Source organism: Desarmillaria tabescens (assembly GCF_030435595.1).
Source record: "Desarmillaria tabescens strain CCBAS 213 chromosome Unknown EV420scaffold_149, whole genome shotgun sequence".
Lineage (NCBI taxonomy): Eukaryota > Fungi > Basidiomycota > Agaricomycetes > Agaricales > Physalacriaceae > Desarmillaria > Desarmillaria tabescens.
In genome coordinates, this window is record NW_026848448.1 from 13,669 (window position 1) to 41,572 (window position 27,904).

General features: G+C 47.4%; 2 protein-coding genes across 2 annotated transcripts; one reads left to right on the forward strand and one right to left on the reverse strand.

Annotated features, from left to right (window-relative positions):
* Positions 1 to 6,664: 6,664 nt before the first annotated feature.
* EV420DRAFT_1317734 (cytochrome P450) lies at positions 6,665 to 9,007 on the reverse strand (the record flags this gene model as incomplete). Its single annotated transcript, XM_060468704.1, has 14 exons — positions 8,804 to 9,007; positions 8,651 to 8,751; positions 8,466 to 8,598; positions 8,317 to 8,414; positions 8,161 to 8,257; positions 8,033 to 8,105; positions 7,756 to 7,979; positions 7,436 to 7,656; positions 7,248 to 7,387; positions 7,100 to 7,195; positions 7,036 to 7,046; positions 6,963 to 6,987; positions 6,894 to 6,905; positions 6,665 to 6,839 (listed from the first exon to the last, which is right to left on the reverse strand). The coding sequence occupies exons 1-14, from the start codon at positions 8,919 to 8,921 to the stop codon at positions 6,665 to 6,667; spliced, it is 1,524 nt and encodes a 507-aa protein (XP_060321981.1). The 5' UTR covers positions 8,922 to 9,007.
* Positions 9,008 to 25,940: 16,933 nt separating this feature from the next.
* Positions 25,941 to 26,500, forward strand: EV420DRAFT_1281731 (uncharacterized protein; the record flags this gene model as incomplete). The annotated part of the gene is made up of 4 exons (XM_060468283.1): positions 25,941 to 26,101; positions 26,154 to 26,233; positions 26,293 to 26,382; positions 26,442 to 26,500. Coding segments are annotated over 4 exons (390 nt in total), but the record flags the coding sequence as incomplete, so codon positions are not given.
* Positions 26,501 to 27,904: the final 1,404 nt, after the last annotated feature.

Here is a 27,904-nt window from a genome sequence, read left to right on the forward strand (position 1 = left end):
ACAATATTCGGAAGCTTTTTGCAAATATAGCTCGTGAACAGTATTCAAGGATCTCTGATTGGCACGGATGACACCGTCAATGTCCTTGATTGGACAAGCAAGGCTGCCTTAGATATAATCGGACTAGGCAAGTAGCATGCATAGACTGTCTCTTGGTTGTTGGCCTGACGTTCAATAGCATCCTTTCGGTACGCTTTTGGTTCTCTCGACGGTCGAAACACCGAACTAGGGCAAGCGATGAGACATACTTTGTAAAATAAATCCTTCCTTCATTTCAATAGCCATCATATCTAACATCCGAATTCAGCACGGCTTCGCAATCCAACCCAACAGCACTAGAGCTTATTCTCGTATCCCTGATACGAATGGTCCCAGATTCAGTGCTAGGGTTTCTAAAGCTAATCTCGACTAGAGAAATTCGACAACTCGCCAGTGTAGGGAATGTAGCAAAGAAAACAGCTCGAGAAATCATGGCTAGCCATGACGAGGTGCAGACGTCAGAAGGCGATGGAGATATTGTTGATATCCTAGGTCAGTTCACTGGTTTGGTTGACACGTACATTTTAACACAACTGCATCTCTAGCGAGAGCACGCTTAGCAGGTAAAATGCATGATGATGAAATCGAAGCGCAATTTATGTTTGTTGTTCCCTTATTCTCTTTGTCAGCTTATAACTTTTACTCTCATTCCAGGACCTTTGTTGTTGCCGGCCACGAGACGACAAGCCTCAGTCTATCCTGGTTGTTATATGAACTGGCCGCGCATCCTGAGCATCAATCTATAATCCGTGCAGAGCTCAAACAATCGAACGACTACGACTCGATGTCGTTTTTGAACGCTGCGATTAAAGTGAGCACAGGTAGACACTACGTCAGATGCGCATACTCATCCCCGGTGACAGGAATCCCTCCGTATACACCCAAATTCGCATTCCTTCATACGCACTGCTCCTCACGACGATGTTCTACCTCTCTCTGGGGGGAAGACGCTTGCCATACCCAAGGGACAGACACTTGTTTGTTCTGCCTACCTATACAACCGGTGTGCTCTTCGCATGTCACTTCAATGTAAGTCTAATGTAGATCGTTTTTAGTCTCCCAGTGCTCTGGGGAGATGATGCGGAAGAGTGGAACCCAGTCCGATTTTTCGATAGGACTCTGCCCGTGTCGCTGGGTGTATATGCTAATCTGTGAGTAAAAGTGCGAATTCCGCGAGTGTTCTGAGGCTTATCTGGGGAATGCTAGGATGACATTTAGTGAGTCCTGAATCACCTTATATTCTTCTTCCACTTACGTGGCCCTAAGGTGCCGGCCCTCGTTCATGCATCGGGTAATGAACCACTGCGATTCACATCATTTCCTTGCTGATCCTACTCCTGTCTCATAGGTGGCGATTCGCGTATGCGCCTCCTCTTCTTGGACTCGCTTCATTTAAACTGATTGATGGCATTCAGAATCATGGAAACGCAAACGATCCTCGCCAACTTGCTTCTGAATTTTGAATTCAGTTTGCCTGAAGGTGGTCAGGAGATCTTACAGTTTCCCGGCACGCCGACCGTCGTACCTATTGTGAAAGGGAAAGCACATTTAGGCTCTCAGCTTCCTTTAAGGGTGAGGGCTTTACATTAGTGAATGACGGTAGTCACTTCAGATGATTCCGTTGTTATTGTAGTCGGCGTCTCTCTAATAATTCAGATTGTTAGAGAAGAAAGACCCGGTTTCAAAGTTGCAAAGACCCTAGAAGATAGAAGCCAGAAAGCTAAGTTCGGTCTTGCAACTACCTCAAAGGGACGGCGATGTCGAGGGAAAAGAACATGTCAATTTCTTGGAAATTCCACATTGAGTCAATATTCAAGGATTTACCAGCGATCCACCGCCATCAACACTCAAAATCGCTCCGTTCGTATAATCTGACACTGCCAAGTAGATCGCCGTCATCCCCATCTCGGCATCACTACAAACCTCAAATCAATGATTCATCTCATTCAAAGAATGAGCAGAACTCACGTCCCATGTCTCCCCGCTGGTATCGGTGCCACCATTCCAGGCACCGGCTTCGTCTTGATAGTCTCCAAAAATGCACTACTCGTCATCTCCGACGCAAACGCACCAGGCTGCAACGAGTTCACCCGAATCGGGATACCCCTCTGCGCAAAACTCGTCCCAAGAACGAGCGTGAGTTTGTCCAACGCTGCTTTCGTCAGACTATAACCTAGCTAATCAAAGTGTCAGAGTCAGGTAAAGTTCAAGTTTTATGCACCCAACAAGGCACGTACACACACTCCGGACGCTGATAAGTTGACTTTTGCTGCGCCGCTGCTGATGTTGATGATGCTTGAGGTGCCTTGGGGGCGGGAATGTGCTCCTTGGACGAGGAGGGATTGGAAGGCGCGGATGATGAAGAACGGGGCGATAGTGTTCAGTGCAAAGATATCGGCCCAGTTCTGGATGGTCTCAGGCTCGAATGGATCCGTCGCTGCGAGTTTCTTCGCGAGGAAGTCTGGGTCACGACGGGAGCCGGCGAATCCTGCACTGTGAAGAGGTCGACATACGAGAACAGGGATCAAAGACGTGGCATACGCACTTATTAACGAGAATGTCGAGCTTGCCGTCGATATTCTCAATGTGGTTGGCGCCGGCCTTGACGGCTTCTTCGTCGGTCACGTCCATTTGGAGCCTACATATGCGTGAGCAATGAATATGCAGGGGGGTGGATAACGACAGACGGAATAATAGACCCTGGTACGCCTGTAACTGACGCCGCAGCCCTTTCCAGTACGTCCATCCTTCGGCCAGCGATGTATACTTTTGCCCCGTTTGCAGCAAATGTCTTAGCAATACTAAACCCTCTGTTGGTGAGGTCAACTGTGAGTCACAAATGAAAATCAGGAAACGTACATCCCCGTCCCTCCGCCTGTAATAAAAGCTACTCGTCCGGACAAGGACAACACTGTAACTACATTAAGATCTGCCATCGCTGAACAAGTTTCTGAGTAGGGTCCTTTTTATTCTAGCAATCTTATTCAGCGAAACTGCGAAAAGACCATCCTTTTCCCATGATAGTCAGACGCTATGACTGAGGTTCGGGCCGCAAGCCTATTCTGAAAGCTTCTTGTGCGAAGAAAGGTTCGTCATGTCTGCAAGATGGTGGAAAGAGTGCAGTCACAAGCGGATCGGGCAATCCTTGAAATAGATAGAAGTCACTCGAGAACCATTTCGCTGAGTCAGGTAAAGTGTTGATTCTCTCACAGCTCACCTTTATATATCAAGTTGTTGTTTCTTATCAATCCATCTAAGCCAAAATCCTCGACCGCTGATGATAGTGTTTCTCCGTGAGCTGAATGCCGTCAATTCGTCTTCAGGGAGTTGCACTTCCTCATAAGGATCACCTGGTTAACTACCTTCAAGGAGGAAGCGGGAAAAGGGTAATGTATTTCGGTAGTCACACATTCAAGGATTTACCAGCGACGTTCCTCCATCAATACACAAAATCGCCCCGTTGGTGTAGTCCGATACTGCCAGGTAGATCGCTGTTGCCCCAATCTCTGTATCACTAGAACACTTGATTCAATGACGGGTCTCATTCATATACCAAGCATACTCACGTCTCATGCCTCCTGGCAGGTATCGGTGCCACGAAACCAGGTATTACCTTCGATGTGATACTCTCCAAGTATTCAGCACTCAGTATCTGCGACACAAACGCGCCAGGCTGCAGCCCATTCACCCGGATCGGGATACCCCTCCCAGTGAAACTTGCACCAAGTACGAGGGTGAGCTTGTCTAGAGCTGCTTTCGTCACACCATAAGCCATCTGATCAAGTCAGCGAGAGGCTTTAAAGGGATGGTGAGGGCACATACACAGGCTGCAGGTCCCGGGGAGTTGATTTTTGCTGAGATGCTGCTGATGTTGATAACGCTTGAGGTGCCTTGGGGGCGAGAATGCGCTCCTTTGATGAGAAGGGATTGGAAAGCGCGAATGACGAAGAATGGAGCGATGGTATTTAGCGCAAAGATGTCGGCCCAGTTCTGTACTGTCTCGGGTTCGAGAGGGTCTAACGCAGTGTCCCGTTTTGGGATGAAGTCTGGGTCGCGAAGAGAAGCGGAAAATCCGGCACTATGAAGAGATTAGTATATGGAGGAGGGAAACTGAAGGTATTGCAGACGAACTTGTTAACTAGGATATCGAGCTTGCCGTCAATTCCTTCGATATGCTTTGCACCAGCCTTGACAGATTCTTCGTCTGTCACGTCCATCTGCAGTCTATATATGCGTTAGCAATGAACAGTCTGGAGGACAATCACTGACGGGATAATAGAACCTGGAACGGATGCAGCGGCTTTCTCTAACACGTCTAACCTTCGGCTAACGATGTATACTTTGGCTCCATTTGCGGCAAAGGTTTTAGCAATGCTCAATCCTCTGAAAACGAGTCAACCGCGAGCTGCAAACAAAAATCAGGAAACGTACATTCCCGTTCCTCCACCCGTAATGAGAGCTACTCGTCCTGACAGCGACGATACTGCAGCCATACTGAGATCAGCCATGTCTGGTGAATGCTGGATGGTGTCCGGATGCCGTGCCTTTTGTTATAGTAGTTGTTGCGCCTTTGGACTTATTCAGCAAAACCGTGTCGGTGGTATATCGCTGATGTGACGTTGCAAAAAGACTGTCCTCGTCCATCTTCTCCCATAACTGTCCAAGGTTCGGCTCGTAGTCCAGCTTGTCGTGTGAAGAAAGGACCTTTCACAGTGATTATGCCATGGATGCGGCAGACAGGGTGCTTGAGAATCACTGAGTTGAGTAAGTCAAGTGTTGATTCTATCATAACTTACTTTCAAGTTCGTCGTCGTTTGAAGTTCCTATCAATCCACCCCAAGGCCCTTATCATCATTAAGCTGGAAGGTATCGACACTGAGGGACCAGGGTCGCATTCATCCGTGCGTGGATTCCACCAGGATCATGCCTGTGCATTGTCGTTCGGACCAGCTGCGAGACTTGGTTTTCAGCACCAATCAATGGATGCTTCCTTGTTAGCTGAGAGGGAAGAACTTGAATGAGCAACGAAGACGCGACGAGCAAAGGAGCAGATGGTAGGACGGCAAAGGACGGCAGGCAGCGTCGGAGTTTCAAATACGGCTTGAACTACAACCACCACCACGCCCTTTCATTTCTTCTGCCTCAAATCTATGTCATACTCCAGCGAGGCGATATATTCTCACATCAAGACAATGGACCCCGCATAACGCAGAGAATACGGCCAAATTGCCAACGAAATCGAACGCCTCAAGCTCAAGCGTGAAATAGAACTCGTCATGTCCTATCGACTTGTCCAGATCATGCGATCCGCCCAAGATGAAATAGTCCGGTACAAAAACTATCGACAGAAACAATCTCTTCTTCGTGAACTGGTGGCAAAACTCGGGGACCTCAAGCCAAAAATGCGTGAAACGTTTGGTGAAGACTGGTACGTTCCGTGGATGCGTCGTCTACGTCTAGTATATCTATTTTGTTTCAGAGGCGTACCAGCATCTGCTTCTGGAAGAACAACTGCTTTGTCATCAGTGATTATGCTCCCTGCTGTGTCTCTTTGACTCGCCAACCTTTCGTTGAACTAGGCTGACTGACGTGATGATCTTTCATCTGCTCTCGTCCACGTTCTTCTGGCTTGGGATCTTCTCTCCGTTTCTTCTGTGGTCTCTTCCTTGGGCAAAGGATCTACCTTGACCGTCGGTGCGTCTTAACGAACCCATCGCAGGTACTCATTGTCTGACCGCGTTTTAATAGTATTTTTCCACATTATTCTCTGTATACCTAGTGTCTTGTGTACTCACATCATGTCATGGTGAAATTTATGTGAATCGACTCGGAAAACATTCTGGTTCTTGTTGACAAGGTGAATCGGCGCGAAGGTCCAAGTTCATTTACACCTAGTCCTCAACGCAACCCTCTTCACAGACAAAAACTCAAGACATGAACCGATCTTTTAGTTCGGGTAATGAACTTACCGGGTATGTAGCTGCGTGATTACAATCCCGTCTGTTTTGCCTTACTTCATTCTGGTCAAGATGGCGAGGTTACACGTAAATAATTACTTCTTGAGCCACTGCCCCGACATCGCAGTAATCGTGTCGTTCTTCTCATTATGCAACTTGTTTGTCCTTCTAATGGCCAGCCTTGATCAAGGCCTCCCGTTCTCGCTCCGGAAAAAACCTGGTAACGAGCTGTTGGAATGTCAAGTGTCGCGCATCATGGTACAGTCGACGTCGGGATCTTCAGTAGGAAGCACCGTTCATCTGTTCTCCTCCTCGGCTTTCCTTATTACATCATATTGCTTCTATTGCTTCTATTAGTGTACACGGCATGTAGATAAATAGGTAGACGAACGACGATGACCCTCGCCTGTTTGCGAGGGTTCCCTGCTATATCCGGGTGAGCGGCTGGAGAATTACCGCTTATCTCAACACGAGCAACTTGGCAAGATCCTTCAACTTATCTGCCTTAGAAGGCCTCAGTGGTCGGGAATGTTGGAAGATCATTTGTAGTCCTACAAGATACAACGAATCTTTGTCAATGAAACGGTGGGTGATGTCAGGATTTGTAGCATGCTCAGACTAGTACACACCAATACGGTCCCAGCAGTCTCTGAAACGACTATCATTCACTAATGTAAAACCCTCACCCTTAAAGGTAGCTGAGAGCCTAAATGCGCTTTTCCCTTCACAAAGGGTATGACCCCTGGTGAACCAGGAAAATGTAGGACCTCGACTCCTCCCTCGGGCAAACTGAATTCGAAGTGCCGAATTAGGTTGGCTAGAATTGTTTGCATTTCCATGACGCTGCGTTTCTGTAGGTCAGTTGCATTGAAGCGAGACGAATGATGAGATACATACGCAAATCGCCACCTACGAGAGAAGGAAGAGCATCAGCAATGAAACGAGATGAATCATAGAGTTAATTACCCGATGCATGAACGAGATCCAGCACCTGAGGGTCATGTAAGCGAATGAAAAAAAGTACTGAAGCACGACTCACTAAACGTCATCCTAGCACCCCACATAAGTTCTAAGAGCAAGCACAAAGTCAAGATATCACTCACAGATTAGCATACACACCAAGCGAGACAGGCAAAGTCTTGTCAAGAAACCGACCAGGGTTCCACTCTTCCGCGTCGTCTCCCCAGAGAGATGGAAGACTAGGAAAAGTTGGTGCCAAATGTGCATTAAAGTGACATGGGAAGAGCTTACCGGTTGTATAGGTAAGCGGAACAAACCAGTGTCTGCCCCTTGGGTATGGCAAGTGTTCTCCCTTCAGAGAGAGGGAGGACGTCATCACGAGGAGCGGTACGTATCAAGGAATGTGCAATTGGGTGTAGACGGAGAGCCTCCTGTTACGAGAGGTCAACATAGGTATCCGACGTAGCTACTAATCTCACTTTGATAGCTGCGTTCAAGAATGGCATCGAGTCGTAGTCGTTTGACTGTTTGAGCTCTGCGCGAATTATGGACTGATGTTCAGGATGCACAGCCAGTTCGTATAACAGCCAGGATAGGCTAGTGCTTGACGTCTCGTGCCCGGCAATAACGAAGGTCCTAGAACACAAAAGTTTGAATGAAGAAGGGTAAGTAAGACTATGACTACGAACATTAGCTGCGCCTCGATTTCGTCATCTTGCATTTTTCCTACTGAGCGAACTGTCGCTAGAGATGTAGTCATGTTCATAGGCGTATTATCAGATGTGACCAATAAATTTACCTAGGAGATTAACGATGTCTTTGTCGGAGCCTGGTATCTGTACCTCATTATGGCTAGCCATGACCTCTCGCGCGGTTTTCTTGGCAACATTTCCTACGCTGGCAAGTAAACGAATCTCTCGGGTAGAGATCAGCTGTAAGAATCCTAGGGCCGAATCTGGAAGCATTCGGATCAGAGCTAAAAGAACAAATTCTAGTGCCGTTGTATTGGATTGTGAAGCAGTTCTGAAGTCCGATGTTAGATGCAGTAGCCATTGAAATAAAGAAACAGATCTTACAAAAGATGCTTCATCGCTCGCCCTAGCTCTGTTGTTTGACCATCGAGCGAACCAAAATCATACCGGAACGAGGCTTTCGGATTTCATATTTAATGAGAGAGAGGGGGGGAGGAATGGCTGGCACTTACCTAACCCAATTATATCTAGGGTGACCTTGCTTGTCCAGTCAAGGATATTGACGGTTTCATCTGTACCAGTCACAGTTCTCTTGATCCCGTTCACAAGCTATGATCGCTGAAAGCTTCCGAACATTTCCGTATTTATTGATGGGTAGATGAACCTACCTTGTCAGAGCATTGCTGAAAGATAATCTCGTATTTTCGGAGCTGCGTAAGGGAGAATGCCGGATTCAGGATCTTGCGTTGGCGGTAGTGAGCTTCATCTGAACGTGCTAGGTGTCTTTGTGTGCAAACTGAACACGATGAGTACTCACTAGCGACAGTGACAAGCCCCTGGCCAACGAAGAGATTCAGGATGAAGGTGTTGTCCTTCGATTTTGGATAAGGTCGTGACTTGTGGAAAATATGTTCGAAAGCCTTGGGGTCACACACTACCAGGACGTCTTGCTGAAAAATCGTTGAGTTAACTGTGACCATGAGAGATAGAGAGTTTGATTACCCCAAAACAGCCCCTAACGCGATAAATTGTGCCATATTCCCTACGCCATTTCGTTTCAAGATCACCAGCATTATCTTGATTGCGGAGAACACGTTCGTGACCTGATGGATATCGTGTATGAGCCCGTGTTAGTACCAACTCATGGTTGTTTACCTAGCCAGAAAGAGGCCGACGGTGGTCCCTTGACGTGCTTGACTGACGGTCGTCTGAACCATCGATGAAGCAGAGAGCCTACGAGGAGCGAAGCGGTTACAAGAGTTAATGCGACCATGTGAAGAAAGAACTGCGGCTCTCGGATTCAGTGATATACTCCCAGCTTTAAATAAGATGCTGGTATAATCTGACGATTGAATGAAGATTCACCAGGCAAAAAGACCTCCCTGAGCTAATCCTCGGAGTTCATATTGACCGAACATTCCATAAGACAAGAAGAATAGTAACCGTCCCCCTCGGAACTAAGGCATTGCACTGTTATAATGGATGGAAGATAGAAGATTATCCCGGGATTGCTCTGTTGAATCCTCAGCGCATGTCGTATCTGGTTACAACCTTGATGCAGTCGCACCGGGAAGACAAGCCGCGTCAAACGCTTTGCAATGAGAGACCTGTATTGGACATGTTGGTCAGTAACTAGTCCAGCAGAGCAATTCACCGATCAAAGCGTTCGTTCTGCGCTGCCTGGACATGGAGCATTCTCGCAACATTGCTCCTCCGAGGATTGTTCCTGTCTGGAACATATCCGTTTCAGTTAATACTGACTTGTCCGTGGGCTATTCAGGTGTATCCTGCACCATCAAATTCATACAAGGTTCTTGAAAATGCATTTGTGAGCTTTTCCGCGACACTGTATAGAGCCTTTTAGACAGATGATAACGGACGTACGCCAACAACGAGTGCGGTTAACACCCATTGATTCCTCCGAGCTTCGCGGGAGAACAAGATAAAGCTTCTTCACGGAAGAGTGTTTACATGCATATGTTTTCCATCTGAGGAAACGAATGAATCCTAAATCGTTAGGAACGATGTAGACGGAGGAGGGGGGTAGCATAAGCCAGCGGAATCGTTATCCTTGTCCTTCAAGGTTTAGAAGTTCAAGATGTCAGCACCCGTACTCTCCATGGGTCAGAGAGGAAATCCTGGGCACCATGTTCGCGCTGATGACCGTCATGATAGAGGCTCTGATTCTTCCAAAGTAAGCACCGGTGGCTAGGACAAAAACATTGTAAAGGATGATACTGTAAGATTCTTCAAACAACGGAGCAGGGTAGAGCGGCAAAGGACGGCAGGGGGTGTCGGAGTTTCAAATACGGTTTGAACTACCATTTTTACCACGCCCTTTCTTCTTCTACCGGCAGGGGTTCGTACACTGACCCCGTCCTTATATCTCTCCATTGTTGGCAGGGGTTCGTTTAATAACCCTGTCACTGTGTGTTTCATCGGCGGGGATTCGTACAATGTCCCTGTCGTGATATCTCTTCGTCACTGACAAGGGTTCGTTCAAAGACCCTGTCATGGTGACCCATCTGCCCTTCAGTACGAATGTCTCCATCGTTGACGACGGTTCGTATAATGACCCTGTCGTGAGATCATGTTTCTTCCATTCTTGCGGATGCTGTTTTCTGACCCCTCTCACGCGAATGGCCTCCGAGTGTGTCTGGCAATGCTGCACATACTTCAGCTTAATCCGATGGGCGTTGCGCCCCAAATTGTGCGAACTATGTGGGCGATGTCCTAGTGAAAACAGGGGCTGCGACGCTTCTTTGTTCCACACATCGACGCACGCTGGTGTTCCATAGCCTCTGTGCTATAGTGTGTCCCTGACAAGGCTATTGCTACCATGGAGAGCCGTCACAAAGCCTCCACCTTGCCTTGTTCGCCCCTATATTCATAGACACACACTTTCAATCTCATCTCGCCCCGTTGAGCGGGGTGAACGGAAATTCGGTCCATTACTGGTCTTTCTTTCTACTCGCCGCGCTCGTAATTAATTACTCTTTCTGGGGGTGGATAACAACAGACGGAATAATAGACCCTGGTACGCCTGTAACTGACGCCGCAGCCCTTTCCAGTACGTCCATCCTTCGGCCAGCGATGTATACTTTTGCCCCGTTTGCAGCAAATGTCTTAGCAATACTAAACCCTCTGTTGGTGAGGTCAACTGTGAGTCGCAAATGAAAATCAGGAAACGTACATCCCCGTCCCTCCGCCTGTAATAAAAGCTACCCGTCCGGACAAGGACAACACTGTAACCACGTTAAGATCTACCATCGCTGGACAAGTCTCTGAGTATGGTCTTTTTTATTCTAGCAGTCTTATTCAGCAAAACTGCGAAAAGACCATCTTTTTCCCATGATAGTCAGATACTATGACTGAGGTCCGGCCGCAAGTCGTACTCTGAAAGCTTCTTGTGCGAAGAAAGAGTCGTCATGTCTGCAAGATGGCGGAAAGAGTGCGGTCATAGCTGGATCGGGGAATCCTTGAAATAGATAGAAGTTGAGAACCATTTCGCTGAGTCCGGTAAAGTGTTGTTTCTCTCACAGCTCACCTTTAAATATGTAGTCGTTTCTTATCAATCCATCTAAGCCAAAATCCTCGACCAAAAGAAACACTGATGATAGTTTGTCCCCGTGAGTTGAATGCCGCCAATTCGTCTTCAGTGGAGTTGCACGTCCCCATAAGGATCGCCTAATTAACTAACTACCTTCAAGGAGGAGGGGGGGAAAGGGTAATGTATTTCGGTAGTCGCACATTCAAGGATTTACCAGCGACGTTCCTTCATCAATACACAAAATCGCCCCGTTGGTATAGTCCGATACTGCCAGGTAGATCGCCGTTGCTCCAATCTCTGCATCACTAGAACACTCGAGTCAATGACCGGTCTCATTCATACACTAAGCATACTCACGTCCCATGCCTTCTGGCAGGTATCGGTGCCACGAAACCGGGTATTACCTTCGACGTGATACTCTCCAAGAATTCAGCACTCAGTATCTGCGACACAAACGCGCCAGGCTGCAGCCCATTCACCCGGATCGGGATACCCCTCCCAGCGAAACTCGTACCAAGCACGAGGGTGAGCTTGTCCAGAGCTGCTTTCGTCACACCATAAGCTATCTGATCAAGTCAGCGACAGGCTTTAAAGGGATGGTGGGGGCACATACACAGGCTGCAGGTCCCGGAGCGTTGATTTTTGCTGAGATGCTGCTGATGTTGATAATGCTTGAGGTGCCTTGGTGGCGAGAATGCGCTCCTTTGATGAGGAGGGATTGGAAAGCGCGGACGACGAAGAATGGGGCGATGGTATTTAGCGCAAAGATGTCGGCCCAGTTCTGTACCGTCTCGGGTTCGAGGGGATCTAATGCAGTGTCCCGTTTTGCGATGAAGTCTGGGTCGCGAAGAGAGGCGGAGAACCCGGCGCTACGGAGAGATTAGTATGTGGGGGAGAGGAACTGAAGGTATTGCAGACGAACTTGTTAACTAGGATATCGAGCTTGCCGTCGATTCCTTCGATATGCTTTGCACCAGCCTTGACGGATTCTTCGTCTGTCACATCCATCTGCAGTCTATATATATGTTAGCAATGAGTATCCTAGAGGGGAGGACAATCACTAACGGGATAATGGAACCTGGAACGGATGCAGCGACTTTCTCCAGCACGTCCAACCTTCGGCCAACGATGTATACTTTGGCTCCATTTGCGGCAAAGGTTTTAGCAATGCTCAATCCTCTGAAAACGAGTCAACCGCGAGTCACGAGAGAAACTCAGGAAACGTACATTCCCGTCCCCCCGCCTGTGATGAGGGCTACTCGTCCTGACAGCGACAATACTGTAGCCATGCTGAGATCCGCCATGTCCGGTGCCGTTCCTTTTGTTATAGTGGTTGCTGCGCCTCTGGTCTTATTCAGCAAAACTGTGTTGGTGGTATATCGCTGATGTGACATTGCAAAAAGACCGTCCTCGTCCATCTTCTCCCATAACTGTCCAAGGTTCGGGCCGTAGTCCAGCTTGTCGTGTGAAGAAAGGACCTTTCACAGTGATGATGCCATAGATGCGGCCGACAGGGCGCTTGAGAATCACTGAGTTGAGTAAGCCAAGTGTTGATTCTATCATAACTTACCTTCAAGTTCGTCGTCGTTTGAAGTTCCTATCAATCCACCCCAATGCCCTTATCATCATTAAGCTGGAAGGTATCAACATTGAGGGTCGCATTTATCCGTGCGTGGATTCCATCAGGATCATGCCTGTGCATTGTCGTTCAGACCAGCTGCGAGACTTGGTTTTCAACACCAATCAATGGATGCTTCCTTGTTAGCTGAGAGGGAAAAACTTGAATGAGCAGTGAAGACGCGACGAGCAAAGGAGCAAATGGTAGGACGGCAAAGGACGGCCGGCAGCATCGGAGTTTCAAATACGGTTTGAACCTCTACCACCACAACCTTTACTTACCACAGCCTTTATCACGCCCTTTCATTTCTTCTACCTCAAATCTATGCCATACCCCAGTGAGGCGATATATTCTCACATCAAAACAATGGACCCCACACAACGCAGAGAATACGACCAAGTTGCCAACGAAATCGAACGCCTCATGCTCAAGCGTGAAATAGAACTCGTTATGTCCTATCAACTTGTCCAGATCATGCGATCCGCCTAAGACGAAATAACTCAGCCCAAAAACTATCGACAGAAGCAATTTCTTCTTCGCGAACTGGTGGCAAAACTCGGGGACCTCAAGCCAGGAATGCGTAAAACATTTGGTGAAGACTCTGGTACGTTTCGTGGATGCGTTGTCTACGCCTAGTATATTTATCTTATTTCAGAGGCGTACCATCATCTGCTTCTGGAAGAACAACTACTCTGTCATCAATGATTATGCTCCCTGCTGTGTCTCTCTGACTTCGCCGACCATTAGTTGAACTTGGCTGACTGACGTGCTGATCTTAGATCTGCTCTCGTCCACGTTCTTTTGGCTTGGGATCCTCTCCCCATTTCTACTGTGGTTTCTACCTTGGGCAAAGGATCTACCTTGACCATCGGTACGTCTTAACGACCCGTCGCAGATACTCACTGTCTGACCGTGTTTGTTTTAACAGTACTTGTCCACATTACTCTCTGTATACCTAGTGTCTCGTGTAACCACATCATGTCATGGTGAAATTTATGTGAATCGACTCGGAGAGCATTCTGGTTCTTATATGGACAAGGTTCATCGGCGCGAAGGTCCAAGTTCATTTACACCTAGTCCTCAACGCAACCCTCTTCACCGACGGAAATCCAATACATGAACCGATCTTTTATGCCGAGTAATGAACTTACCGGGTATGTAGCTGCGTGATTACAATCCCGTCTGTTTTGCCTTACTTCATTCTGGTCACGACGGCGAGGTTACGCGTAAATAAACCACTTCTCCAGTATCGCAGTAATTGCGTCGTTCTTCTCACTACTCTGTTTGTACTTCTGATGCTCAGCCTTGAGTCTGAGTTTCGACCTCAAGGCCTCCAGTTACTGCTCTGAAGAAACCCTGTAACCATTCAATTTACCTGCCTGCCGCCTTCTCCCACAATTTCTGAGCTGTCTCCTGGGCGTACCTTGACTGGTTGCCGGAAACCCATTTCGACAATGATGGTTTCTACGCTGTAATGGACTGGGAAACTCCTCGACGTACAGACGCGCAATTTAGTTATCTCTACTGTCCAGAACGCAGGAAGCTGCCTTATCGCACATCTCTGCCCAGATTTCGCCCTCTGCAGGTGAACAAGTCTTGCGTCTCGTGTAACCTTGCTCGCTTTCTCCTGCCTTCCATGCCGTTTTGGGTTCGGTCTAGCCATCCTTACTATATGAGGTCTAGCATGACGTTCCGTATGCACAAGTGGATGTTGGATGTACCTGGTAGTGGCGTCATCCATGAGAAATCTCCGTAGAGAATGGTTGGTCGGAAAGGAGAGAGATGCTGTTTGTCTATTTGTTTATCAAATCGAATTTTCCCCTTTCATCAAATAACTCATCTTCGAGGGCCTTGGTGGTCGGGAATGTTGGAAGATTATATGTAATCCTACAAGATACGACAAATCTTTGCCAATAAAACAGTGGGTGATGTCAGGATTTGAAACATGCTCAGACTAGTACACATTAATAGTACCGGGCCCTCTGAAGCGGCTATCATTCACTAGTGTAAAACCCTCACCCTTAAAGGTAGCTGGGAGCCTAAATGTGCCTTTCCCTTCACATAGGGTACGACCGCCGGTGTCCCGGGGAAATGTAGGACCTCGACCCCTCCTTCAGGCAAACTGAATTCGAAGTGCAGAATCAGGATTAGCTAGAACTGTTTGGATTTCCATGACGCTGCATTTTTTTAGATCAGTTGGATCGAAGTGAGACTGGAACGACGAGGTACATACGCAAATCTCCACCTAAGAGAGAAGGAAGAGCATCAGCGCAATGGAACAAGATGAAATAGAATTGATTAATAATTACCCGATGCATGAACGAGATCCAGCACCTGAGAGTCACAATAAGTAGAAGAGAAAAGGCACCGAAGCACAACTCACTAAATGTCATCCTAGCATTCCACATAAGTCTTAAGAGCGCATACAAAGTCAAGATCTCACTCACAGATTAGCGTACACACCAAGCGAGACCGGCAGAGTCTTGTCAAGAAACTGACCAGGGTTCCACTCTTCCGCGTCATCTCCCCAGAGAGATGGAAGACTAGAAAACGTTGGCGTCAGATGTGCATCGAGGTGACATGGGAAGATCATACCGGTTGTATAGGTAAGCAGAACAAATGAACGTCTGTCCCTTGGGTATGGCAAGCGTTTTCCCTCCTAAGAGAGGGAGGACATCATTATGAGGAGCGGTACGTAGCATGGAGTGTGAAAGTGGGTGTAGACGGAGAGCCTCCTGTTACGAGAAATCAACATAGGTATCCGATGGAGCTACTGAGCTTACTTTGATAGCTGCGTTCAAGAACGGCATAGAGTCGTAATCATTTGACCCGGATTGTTTGAGCTCTGCGCGAATTATGGATTGATGCAAAGGATGCATAGCGAGTTCGTAAAGCAACCAGGCTATACTATTGCCCGACGTCTCGTGCCCAGCAATGACGAAGGTCCTGGAGCACAAAAAGTCGTCATGATCAAGAAGGGTAAGTAAGAACATGACACGAACATCAACTGCGCCTCGATTTCGTCATCTTGCATTTTTCCTGCTGAGCGAGCTCTTGCTAGAGATATAGTCATGTTAATACTAGATATCTTATTAGATGGGACCAGTAAACTTACCTAGGAGATCAACAATATCTTTATCGTCACCTGGCGTCTGTACCTCGTTGTGGCTAGCCATGATCTCTCTGCCAGTTTTCTTGGAGACGTTTCCTACGCTGGCAATTGAGCGGATCTCTCGAGTCGAGATCAGCTGTAGAAGTCCTAGGACCCAATCTGGAAGCATTCGTATCAGAGCTATGAGAATAAGTTCTAGTGCCGTTGTATTGGATTGCGAGTCAGTGCTGAAACCAGATGATATTAGATGCAGTAGCCGTTGAAATAAGGAAACGGATCTTACAAAAGATGCTTCATCGCTCGCCCTAGCTCCGTTGTTTGACTATTGAGCGAACCAAAATCATACCGGAACGAGGCTTTTGGATTTCATATTTAAGTGAGAGAGATGGGAGAAAACAGCTGGCACTCACCTAACCCAATTATGTCTAGGGTAACCTTGCTTGTCCAGTCATGGATATTGACGGTTTCACCTGCACCACTGGTCACAGTTTTCTTGATCCCGTTCACAAGCTATAATCGTTATAAGCTTCCAAACGTTGCCGCGCTCGTTGATGTACAGATGCACCTACCTTGTCAGAGCATTGCTGAAAGATAACCTCGTATTTTCGGAGCTGCGTAAGAGAGAATGCCGGATTCAGGATCTTGCGTTGGCAGTGGTGAGTTTCATCTGAATGCACTAGGTGTGTTTGTGTGCAAACTGGATGGGATGGACACTCACTAGCGACAGTGACAATACCATTGCCAAGGAAGAGCTTCTGAATGAAGATGGTGTCCTTCGATTTTGGATAAGGTCGTGGCTGGTGGAAAATGTGCTCCAAAGCCTTGGGGTCGCATACTACCAGGACGTCTTGCTAGAGGACTGTTGGGTTAACCGTGACCACGAGAGATAGAGAGCTTGATTACCCCAAAACAACCCCCAACACGATAAATTGTGCCGTATTCTCTACGCCATTTCGTTTCAAGATAACCAGAATTATCTTGATTGCGGAGAACCCGTTCGTGACCTGATGGGTATCGTGTATGAGCCCATGTTAATACCCACTCATGGTCGTTTACCTAGCCAGAAAGAGGCCGACGGTGGTCCCTTGACGTGCTTGACTGACGGTCGTCTGAACCATCGATGAAGCAGAGAGCCTACGAGGAGCGATGCGATTACAAGGAATAATGCAATCATATGAAGAAAGAACTGCGGTTCTTAGATTCAGTGATATACTCCTGGCTTTAAATAAGGTGCTGATAGAGCTTGACGATTGAATAAAGGTTCGCCGGACAAAAAGACCTCCCTGACTCGCTAAGCCTCGGAGTTCATATGGACCGAACATTCCGTAACACATCGGAAGAATAGCAACGTCCCTCTCGGAACTAAGGCTCTGCAGTACTACACTGTCATAATGGATGGAAGATAGAAGATTATGACGATTATTCCAAGGTTGTTCTGTTGAATCCTCAGTGCATGTCGTATCTGGCTGCTACAACCTTGATGCAGACGCACCGAAGACAAAGCGTATCAAATGCTTCACAGCTTGAATGAGAGACCTGTATTGGATATGTTGGTCAGTAACCAGTCTAGCGGATACCAATCAAAGCGTTCGTTCTGCGTCACCTGGGCATGGGACATTCTCGCAACATTGCTTCTCCGAGGGTTGTTCCTGCCTGCGACAGATCTATCTCAATTAATACTGACTTGTCCGTGGGCTATTCAGGTGCATCCTGATCCATCAAATTCATATAAGGTTCTTGAAAATGCATTTGTGAGATTTGCCGCGATACGGTACAGAGCCTTTGAGACATATGATAATGGACGTACACCAACAACGAGTGCGGTTAACACACATTGATGCCTCCGAGCTTTGCGGGAAGACATGATAAAGCTTCTTCACAGAAGAGTGTTGACATGCATATGTTTTCAGTCTGAGGAAACGAATGAATCTTAAATAAATCGTTAGGAAAGATGTAGTAAAGACGGAAGAGGAGGTAGCATAAGCCAGTGGAATCGTTGTCCTTGTCCTTCAAAGTTTAGAAGTTCAAGATGTCGGCACCATCCATGGGCCAGAGAGGAAATCCTGGGCACCATGTTCGCGCTGATGACCATCATGATAGAGGCTCTGGTTCTTCAGAAGTAAGCACCGGTGGCTAGGACAAGGCATTGTAAAGGATGATAGCCTAAGGTCTCTTCAAACAACGGAGCAGGGTGAAGCGGCAAAGGACGGCATGCGGTGTCGGAGTTTCAAACACGGCTTGAACTACCAACTTTACCACGCCCTTTCTTCGACCTCAAAGCCATGTCATACCCCAGCGAGGCGATAGATGCTCACATCAAATCGTGACAATGGACCCCCGCACAACGCAGAGAGTACGACCAAGTTGGCGACGAAATCGAACGCCTCATATCCTATTCACTTGTCTAGATCATGCCGAAGATGAAATGATAGCGAGGCGAACTGGCAGCAGAACTCTTGAACCTCAAGCTTGGAATGCGTAAAAAGTTTGGTGAAGACTCTGGTATGTTCCGTGGACCCGTCATCCACGTCCAGTATATTTATTTTATTTTAGAGGCGTACAGACTTCTGCTTCTGGAAGAACAACTGCCCTGTCATCAGTGATTACGCTCCTTGCTGTATCTCCTTGACTTGCCAACTTTTAGTTGAACTAGGCTGACTGACATGATGATCTTTCGTCTGGTGTTGTCCATGTTCGTCTGGCTTGGGATCCTCTCTACATTTCTGCTGTGGTTTCTACCTTGGGCAAAGGATCTACCCTGACCATGTACGTCTTAACGAAGCATCGCAGATACTCATTGTCTGATCGCATTTATTGTTGAGATAAGCGGTAATTCTCCAGCCGCTCACCCGGATATAGCAGGGAACCCTCGCAAACAGGCGAGGGTTGTCTTTGTTCGACTACCTATTTATCTACTCGCCGTGTACACTAATAGAAGCAACAGGATGTAATAAACTAGTTCTTGCCTGACTAACCCTGACAGCCGATGATCCCGACGTCAACTGCGCTGTGATGCGCGACACTTGAAACTCCAACATTTATTTTAACAGTGTTTTTCTGCATTGTTCTCCGTATGCCGTTCCTAGACTCAGAGTCTTGTACTTAGTTTTGTACCCGCAACCTGTCATGGTGAAATTTATGTGATTCGAGGAACATTCTAGTTCTTGTATGGGCAAGGTTCATCGGCGAAGGCCCAAATTCATCTACGCCTATAGTCCTCAATGCAACCTTCTTCACGGACGAAAATCCAAGACATGAACCGATCTTTTACACGCACTACAGCTTAAAGGCTATATCAGATTGCTTATTGGGTAAGCATCATGTTGGGTCGCATGTGTCGCAGGCACAACAGAAAACTACTAACGGGGTTTACAAAAGAGGGCCCTCGGAAATGAGGTGGAACGTTGGTAACGCTGTATGGGAATTCCACCGTGACTGACTGGCTATCCATACATTCAAAATCTCACACGATGCCTATCTAATTGTTATACTATAACCATAACATTAGTACACTGGTTTCATTGTCAGTTTAGCCAATCTTTTCAGGATGTGACCACGGATGAGAGTCATCTCTTTAAGATATCTTGCCGCAGAGTTGTGGTATCGAGGTGGCTGAGCAGTGGAGATGTTGCAGCAGACCAGGTATTGCTTTTCTCTTTGAGGTTGCACTCACACCTGTGCGTGTTTGTATTTGGCCTTAGGGAAAGTTGCAGTCACGGAGGTCGGTTCTGACAAGCGCATTCACTCTGATCGGAATATCTTTCTGAGCAAATTTCGTGGCAAGAATGAGGGTGAGCTTCTCCAAGGCTGCTTTCGTCGCGCCATATACTATTTACATAGCTAAGTTTTCCTAGAGTCCAGCTGGAAGGCAGCAGTAGGACACATACACACCCCATTCCGGCAGCCATATGGCAACAGTTCTTGGAGCTAGCCAGGCGCCGCTCCGCAGTTCGTAGACTAGGATCGAAGGCTACGTCTCAACCCCTCCAGCGAGGAAAAATAAGTTAGAACTAACTACAAGGAACCAATCGGTAACTTACCAGTACGGGGGTTTCATGTGCAACCCCAGTTATCAAGTTCGAATCCCCACGGGTATGGCCTGATAGATGGGTTTTGAATGTCTGGACCCGGGGCCCTTACACCCAACCTACTTCGCTCTGATTTCAGGCCGGGTTATGGTCAGACTTTAGACATCTGAGTTTTAAGATGATCTAGTTAGCTGTTCACACCAAAAATAACCCAGGAACAGGTACAACCTCATGTACTTATGTATGGCACCTTCGGGCGAAACCTTCTGTACTTTCGGAGTTTCGAGGCTAACAACACTATAAAAAAACCCCGGTACGGTGTCTCACTACGCATCAAATAACAGTGTACCGCAGCGAGGAGATGGTGTATTGAATGTATAGTTTCAAATGCGAGTGCAGCCAATCGGAAACTAACTTAGTCAGTGAGAAGAAGGTCTACCGAAATGATATTCAATGCATCTCGGAGCAGTAACAAGCCTTCAATGCCACTCATTCGTCGGTGTTTGTGCAGTCATTCGGAGCTAAGAGTCAAAACGAGTATACATTGAACTTGAACTTGACGGACCTTTATATTGTACTCAAGGACATCCCACAAGGTGACAATGTCTCTTTCCCCTGAAAACACAAGTCTTCAGCATCAGGGAGTTCAACCTCAGCCTTCCTCCCTATCTGGTATGCTCTTTTTCTTGAACGTTTATTTTCTCGACTTCAAGTTGACCTTTCCGCACTTTCCTTAGGGCATGTCAAGTCCCCAAACCCCACAAGCCTTCAACAGACTACTGAATGCATAATCCGATCTTTCCTGCACCAGTTCGACACCACCAGCTTACCCTCTGTCTCGAATCCCGCACTTGAAGATCTTTGTATGAAAGAAGCTGAACGTCGGGGATACGCCCTCGACGCGCTCAGGCCTTACTTAGTGACCTCACTCAACATCACTGCCTCCACGTACCATCATCTCGAGGATCTTAACGTCAAAGTGTACATCGTCATGTTCACCGCGTTTGCGATATACTTCGATGATGCCTATCCTGATGACCCTGACGCCCTTGTCGGAGTCCCTAATTTTACCAAGGTGAATATTGATGTCTGATATCTAAAATCCCATCAACTTCTCCTATGCAGTACTTTGCGTCCTTAGAGAAGCAGCCAAATAAGATGCTTGATGATTTTGCGAAGATCCTAGCAGAAACCTCTCAGCTGTTTGGCGAAGTCACTACTGATTTCATTATCCATGCGGTCTTCAAGTTCATGACTGCGTTGATTTTAGAGATAAGGAGTGAATCTAAACCGGCGAGTAGTAATTTTCACTCTGGATATTGATTTACTTACTTTGTGACAGACACACAAGGTTGACAGATACGCTATATATCTTCGCGAGCTAAGCGGACTTGCCGAGGCCTACGCCGTATTCATTTTCCCTACCGAGATGCCATATACCGTATATGTCCAGGCTCTTCCTCTCCTCCGCGATGTCATCAACTTCATAAATGACATCACCTCGTTCTACAAGGAGGAGTGTGACGGTGACAACCACAACCTTATATCGATGTTGGCTGAAGCCAACGGCGAGGCAAAGACCAAGGCTCTTTGCTACTTGATGGAGAAGTGCATGGAGGCACACAAGAGGACGTTACTTATCTTGTCGCCACACAAAGAAGCGCACGAGATGTACAAGGAGTTTGTGAAGGGATACTTGGCATATCATTTGGGTGCCAAGAGATACAGACTTAACGAACTGAACATTTAACCTGTCGATTGCGAGGATGTATATACTGGGGAGCTGTGATATTCATATCTGATAAGCAAATAATTGGATGGGCATTTGGGCGAGTGAAGGGATCCGTACATGGTGATGAAGCCGTTTCCGTGTATCCGTGACCCGTATAGTCGAGCCTAGAAGATCTGCCGATGTGACGACAGCAACTCGAACTTGTAACATCGCCTCTACTCCAGTACTGAAGGCACTCACGTCCCTGCATGTCTCTTTGCCAGTATCAGCGCCACTGACTCCAAAGTATCCACCAAAATCGGGATACCCTCCCAGCAAAGCTCGCGCCCAGAACGAGGGTGAGCATTTCCAAAGTGGCTTCTGTCAGACTATATACGAACGAAGTGGAGCGGGCCCAAAACTCGAAAGGAATTTTTGCCGTTGATTCCTTCAATGTGCCTGGCCCTGGCCTTGACGCTTTCTTCGTCTGTGACGGAGTCCATTTGGATTCTGCAGGTACATCAGAACGAATGTCATCAAGAGAGAACGGCTGCTTGTAAGACAATTGATCCTGAGACGTCTGTAATTGACGGCGTAGCTTAGTCTAACACGTTTGTCTTCGCCCAGAGATGTATACTTTTGCTCCGTTGCGGCAGAGGTTTTAGCAATGCTGAACCCTCTATTGACGAGTCAACTGTGAGTCGTGCATGAAAGTCAGGTTACTTACATCCCTGTCCGCCTGCCTGTAACAAAAGCTATGCGTCCGGACAGCGACAACACGGTAGCCACATTAATATCTGCCATGTTCGGGAAATACTGAACACTCTCTGGACACGGTCCTTCGGTCTTATTCAGCGAAACTGTGTTGGTGTCGGATACCGCTGATCTGACCTTATTGCAAGACCATCCTTTTCCCATAATGGTCAGCATTATGATTCCAGTTCGCGGGCCGTGATCTTATTCCGAAAGCCTCTTGTGTGAAGAAAGGATCTTCTTCCACAGTCATTACGCCAGCAAAAAGACGAAAAAAAGCGTGGATATAGGTGCTCTATGAGCCCAGGTATCTTGAAATAGAAGCTTGAGAACCGTTTAGGTGAGTTCGCGACTCTCCCAGCTCACCGTTATTGTCGTGTCCTATCAATCCACCCGAGCTAAGGGCAACACTGAGGACCGCATTCATCTATGCGCTGGATTCTGCTAAGCTCACGCCTGTATATTGTCGTTGGTACCAGATGCGAGGCTTGGCTTGCAGTACCAATCAATGGATGCTTCCTTGTTAGCTGAGGGAAGAGAACTTGAATGGATAACGAAGACGCGACGAGCAAGGAAGTATGGTAGGACGGCAAAGGGCGGCAGGCAGCGTCCGAGTCGGAGTTTCAAACACGGCTTGAACTACGACCACGACCACCACTGGTACCGTCTATACCACCACGGCCTTTCATTTCTTCTACCTCAAAGCCATGTCCTACCCCAGCGAGGCGATAGATTCTCACATCGAGACAATGGACCGTGCACAACGCAGAGAATACCGTAACCAACTTTTCAACGAAGCCATGCACCTCAAGCTCAAGCGTGAAATAGAACTCGTTATGTCCTATCAACTTATCTAGATCATGCGATCCGCCCAAGACGAAATAGCCCAGTCTAAAAGCTATCGATAGAAGCGATCTCTTCTTCGCCAACTGGCGGCAACACTCGAGGACTTCAAGCCAGGAATACGTGAAACGTTTGGTGAAGACTCTGGTACGTTCCATGGATGCGTCGTCTACGCCTAGTATATTCATTTTGTTTCAGACGTGTACCAGCATCTGCTTCTGGAAGAACCACTGCTCCTTCATTAGTAATTATGCTCTCTGCTGTGTCCTTGATTCGCCAACCTTTAGTTGAACTAGGCTGACTGACGTGCTGATCTTTCAACTGCTCTCGTCCACGTTCTTCTGGCTTGGGATCCTCTCTCCGTTTCTGTTGTGGTCTCTACCTTGGGCAAAGGATCTACCTTGAAAGCTTGACCGTCGGTACGTCTTACCGAACCCATCGCAGATACTCATTGTCTGACCGCGTTTGTTTTGACAGTATCTTTCCACATCACTCTCTGTATACCTAGTGTCTTGTGTATCCGCATTATGTCATGGCGAAATGTATGTGAATCGACTCGGAGAACGTTCTGGTTCTTGTATGGACAAGGTTCATCGGCGCGAGGGAGTCCAAGTTCATCTACATCTAGCCTCAACGCAACCCTCTTCGACAGACGAAAATCCAAAACATGAACTGATCTTTTAGTTCGGGTAATGAACTTACCAGGTATGTAGCTGCATGATTACAATCCCGTCTGTTTCGCCTTCATTCAAGACGGCGAGGTTATACGAGGTTCGACCTCAAGGCCTCTAGTTGCCGCTCTGAAGAAACCTTGTAACCATTCGACTGGTCAGGTGCATTGAACCGAGACTGGAACGACGAGGTACATACGCAAATCGCCACCTACGAGGGAAGGATGAGGAGCAAGATGAATCATAGAGTCAATTAATAATTACCCGATGCATGAATGAGGTCCAGCACCTGAGGGTCACATAAGTGAAAGAAAAAAGGTACTGAAGCACAACTTACTAAATGTCATCCTAGCATTCCGCCTAAGTCCTGAGAACACGCACAAAGTCAAGACCTCACTCACGTATTAGCACACACCCCGAGCGAGACCGGCAGGGCCTTGTCAAGAAACCGACCAGGGTTCCACTCTTCCGCGTCATCTCCCCAGAGAGATGGAAGACTAGAAAACGTTGGCGTCAGATGTTCATTGAAGTGATGTGGGAAGAGCGCACCGGTTGTAAGTATAGGTAAGCGGAGCAAACGAACGTCTGCCCCTTGGGTGACGAGTTTTCGAGCAGACGCGTCAGGTGAGTGAGGAGAACAGCAGCTCGCTCAAGCGGGTTTCTCAACAATACCGAAGTTCTTTCAACGTAGGATGTGGTTGAAGCTCTAATGATTAGTCACTGGTGGCCTGTGGTGGCGGTCAACATAGAACGGTGACAGAACTAAAAATAGAAGCCTCCGTTTTTGTCCTAGTTCACGCGGGGGTAGTACCTTTCTCTGGGTTTTTCTCGGGTTTTGCTGTTGTCGTTGACATTCCTTACCATCTGCGTCATTTTCTCCTATTAGCTTTGTCTGGGGCTGAAGCTGAAATATGCGGTCATCCTAATTGCTTTTCAAGTTACATTCTCTCCATCACCAATGCGCCAAAACGGTGGCAGAATGGACACCCTTCTTAGTCTTTTCAGACTTTTCAATATTTTCTAACTGGCTGGCACATGTCTACTCTGTAACTGAATCCTCTCCGAGTACTAGTACAACCATTCATATTTCCGTCTTGGCCTTCATATCTAGGGTTCGTTTTTCTGATACCGAAGGACGCACAGGCGCGCTGATCACCTTTACTGGAGTCCTTTGGCTGTAACACCCATATCAGCCTCCCTGTCTCATGATGTGGCAATTTTCATCAATGATCTGTCTCGGTTCTCGTGATTTACAAGGCTTGGCTCAAGCCCGAAAGCCAGGCCAAGTCGAGCCCTGAAAAGCCCAGCCCTGGTGTCGGGCTTATACAGGGCTTGGCTCAGGCTTTGAATTTGGAAAGCCCAAGCCCTGGGCCTAAGCAGGGATTGGGGAGTAGCTAAATACCACAGAAATGCGTGTAAAAATGCATCAGTACTTGTGCATCAAAAGGTATGTGATCTGTTCTGATTCAGACAGTATCTCTCAACCACCTGGTTTTCTCTTTGTTAGTTGAATGAGCTTGGCGAAGATCACTAATTAAGATGGTACGAGCTTCGATGGATTCGGATTGCTTTATTGAAGATAATGGTATGCTTTACAATACATTTGAATGCTAATTTCAATCCCATTAGACTAGTGCTAAGATATGTCATCGCATTTCTGACCACCAATGCGAGGTAAATCCTTACCACTTGATGCCCTGGCCTGAGCTCGAGCCAGGCCCGAGCCCTGTAGGGCTTGGGCTCAGGGCTCGGGCTTGTGAATTCGAAAGCCAGGCCCGACTCAAGCCAGGCCAAAGCCCTCAAAGCCAGGTCAAGCCCCGCCCTGTAAATCACTAATCGGTTCATACAGTTGATCATTCTGACGTTACGAGGGTATTGAGGCTAGGTGATATCAGCGGTCCGGACTTATACACGGATCGTCATGCCCTTGGGTATATATACCATGTATCTTCGCGGGGACACTCGTCTCTCCGTCGACCATAGATAGGCACAGTTCCTTCACGCCCATCATGAACTTCACGTCCCTCTTACTTACTTTCCTCTCCCTCTTCGCATGGGTATTCGCAAGCCCTGTCAACCTGGACAAGCGAGATGTCTTCATCCCTCCTATTCTGTATCCACACTCTGGTACCGTGTGGACAATTAAACAGCGTCACAATGTTACCTGGTTAGCATTTCTTTCGCTGAGTATTCGTTCAATCTCACTTATGACCGTACAGGGATACCTCCAATGCTCCTGTGAATATCATAAACCCCATAGGTTACATATTACTAAGAAAGGCAAACAGACCTACTCCTGGTGCGTTATTGATTTCTGCATCGATATGGGAATATCGGCTTAAGAAATGAAACGCATAGTGATCCTTGCCGAAGGGTTTGATATTCTACTCGGTCGAATCGAAGTAACGGTACCTTGGGTTATTCGAGGAGATGACTATTCTCTACTTTGTGCGTATAATTCAATGTCCATTGTATAGCATGGGCATTTCATTGACCACCCGTGACAGTGTATGGCGATTCCGGAAATTGGAGCGATAACTTTACGATCACCGGGGCGCTCTTCTAAGTAGTTGATTCGGGTGTGCTTTCGAATTTTTGGACAATCATGCGGAAACTGATTCGTGAAGTTGAAGAATTGATTAAATTTGTTGTAATTTTAGTGTTATCAATGTACGGTGGCTTTTGCGTAATTAATTTTGTTTCCATCCTGGAGCCGAGGGGTGGTCCGGATCTACCAACGAGAAGAATTTTGGACATGTGAATAGTCGTCGACTCTCGGTCAGAGTCCCGGAAGTACCATATAATGGACCTCGAGTGCCAGTTCCTGATTTTTTTGATACTATGGCAAGCGTTTTACCTCATGAAAGGGGGAGGACGTTATCATGAGGAGCGGTATGTATCAAGGAATGCACAGTTGTGTGTAGACGGAGAGCCTCCTGTTATGAGAGGTCAACATGGGTATCCGACGTAGCTACTGATCTCACTTTGATAGTTGCGTTCAGGAATGGCATTGAGTCGTAGTCGTTTGACTGTATGAGCTCTGCGCGAATTATGGACCGATACTCAGGATGCATAGCGAGTTCGTATAGCAACCAGGATAGGCTAGTGCTCGACGTCTCGTGCCCGGCAATGACGAGGGCCCTGGAACACAAAAGTTTGAATGAAGTTGAAGGGTAAGTAAAACTATGACTACGAACATTAGCTACGCCTCGATCTTGTCATCTTGCATTTTTCCTACTGAGCGAACTGTCGCTAGAGATGTAGTCATGTTCATAGGTGTATTATCAGATGGGACCAACAAATTTACCTAGCAGATTAACGTCTTTGTCGTCGCCTGGTATCTGTACCTCGTTATGGCTAGCCATGACCTCTCGCGCGGTTTTCTTGGAAACATTTCCTACGCCAAGTAAACGAATCTCTCGGGTAGAGATCAGCTGTAAGAGTCCTAGGACTGAATCTGGAAGCATTCGGAATCTGAAGTACAAGTCAATAATTATAGCTGCCTCTCCTCGCTGCGATCGGAGGCTGGTTAAAAGGTCAAGACAGCACTGGCTCTCCCGGTGATAAGGGTAATTTTGAAGAAACGGCACCTGTAGAGCTACAGGCCGTTGGCATCAGGATTTCGAGTCGATATCACAGCAAGCAATAAAATACCTCGATGATCTCGGCTGTATATGAATGTGACCAGCCTTATCCTTCTTGTACATCTGTGACTTGAATTCCTGATCTACCAAATCTTCTCGGGGGTCCCATTTCGCGTATCGTATCCCAGATCCTTCGGGTCCTGGGTCGCTGGAGAAGCAGTAACCTGTGAAGTATTAGCCGCGTGGTTGTAATAATCATGAAGTGGACGAACAACAGCAAGAGATGAGGTAGGCGAAGCCGATGGTAAAATCACCCATACCGGTGTTGGGTGCTGGCGCTGGTCGAGTTGGAATTTGAGCTTGAGCTTGAAGCCTGCCACTCAGCG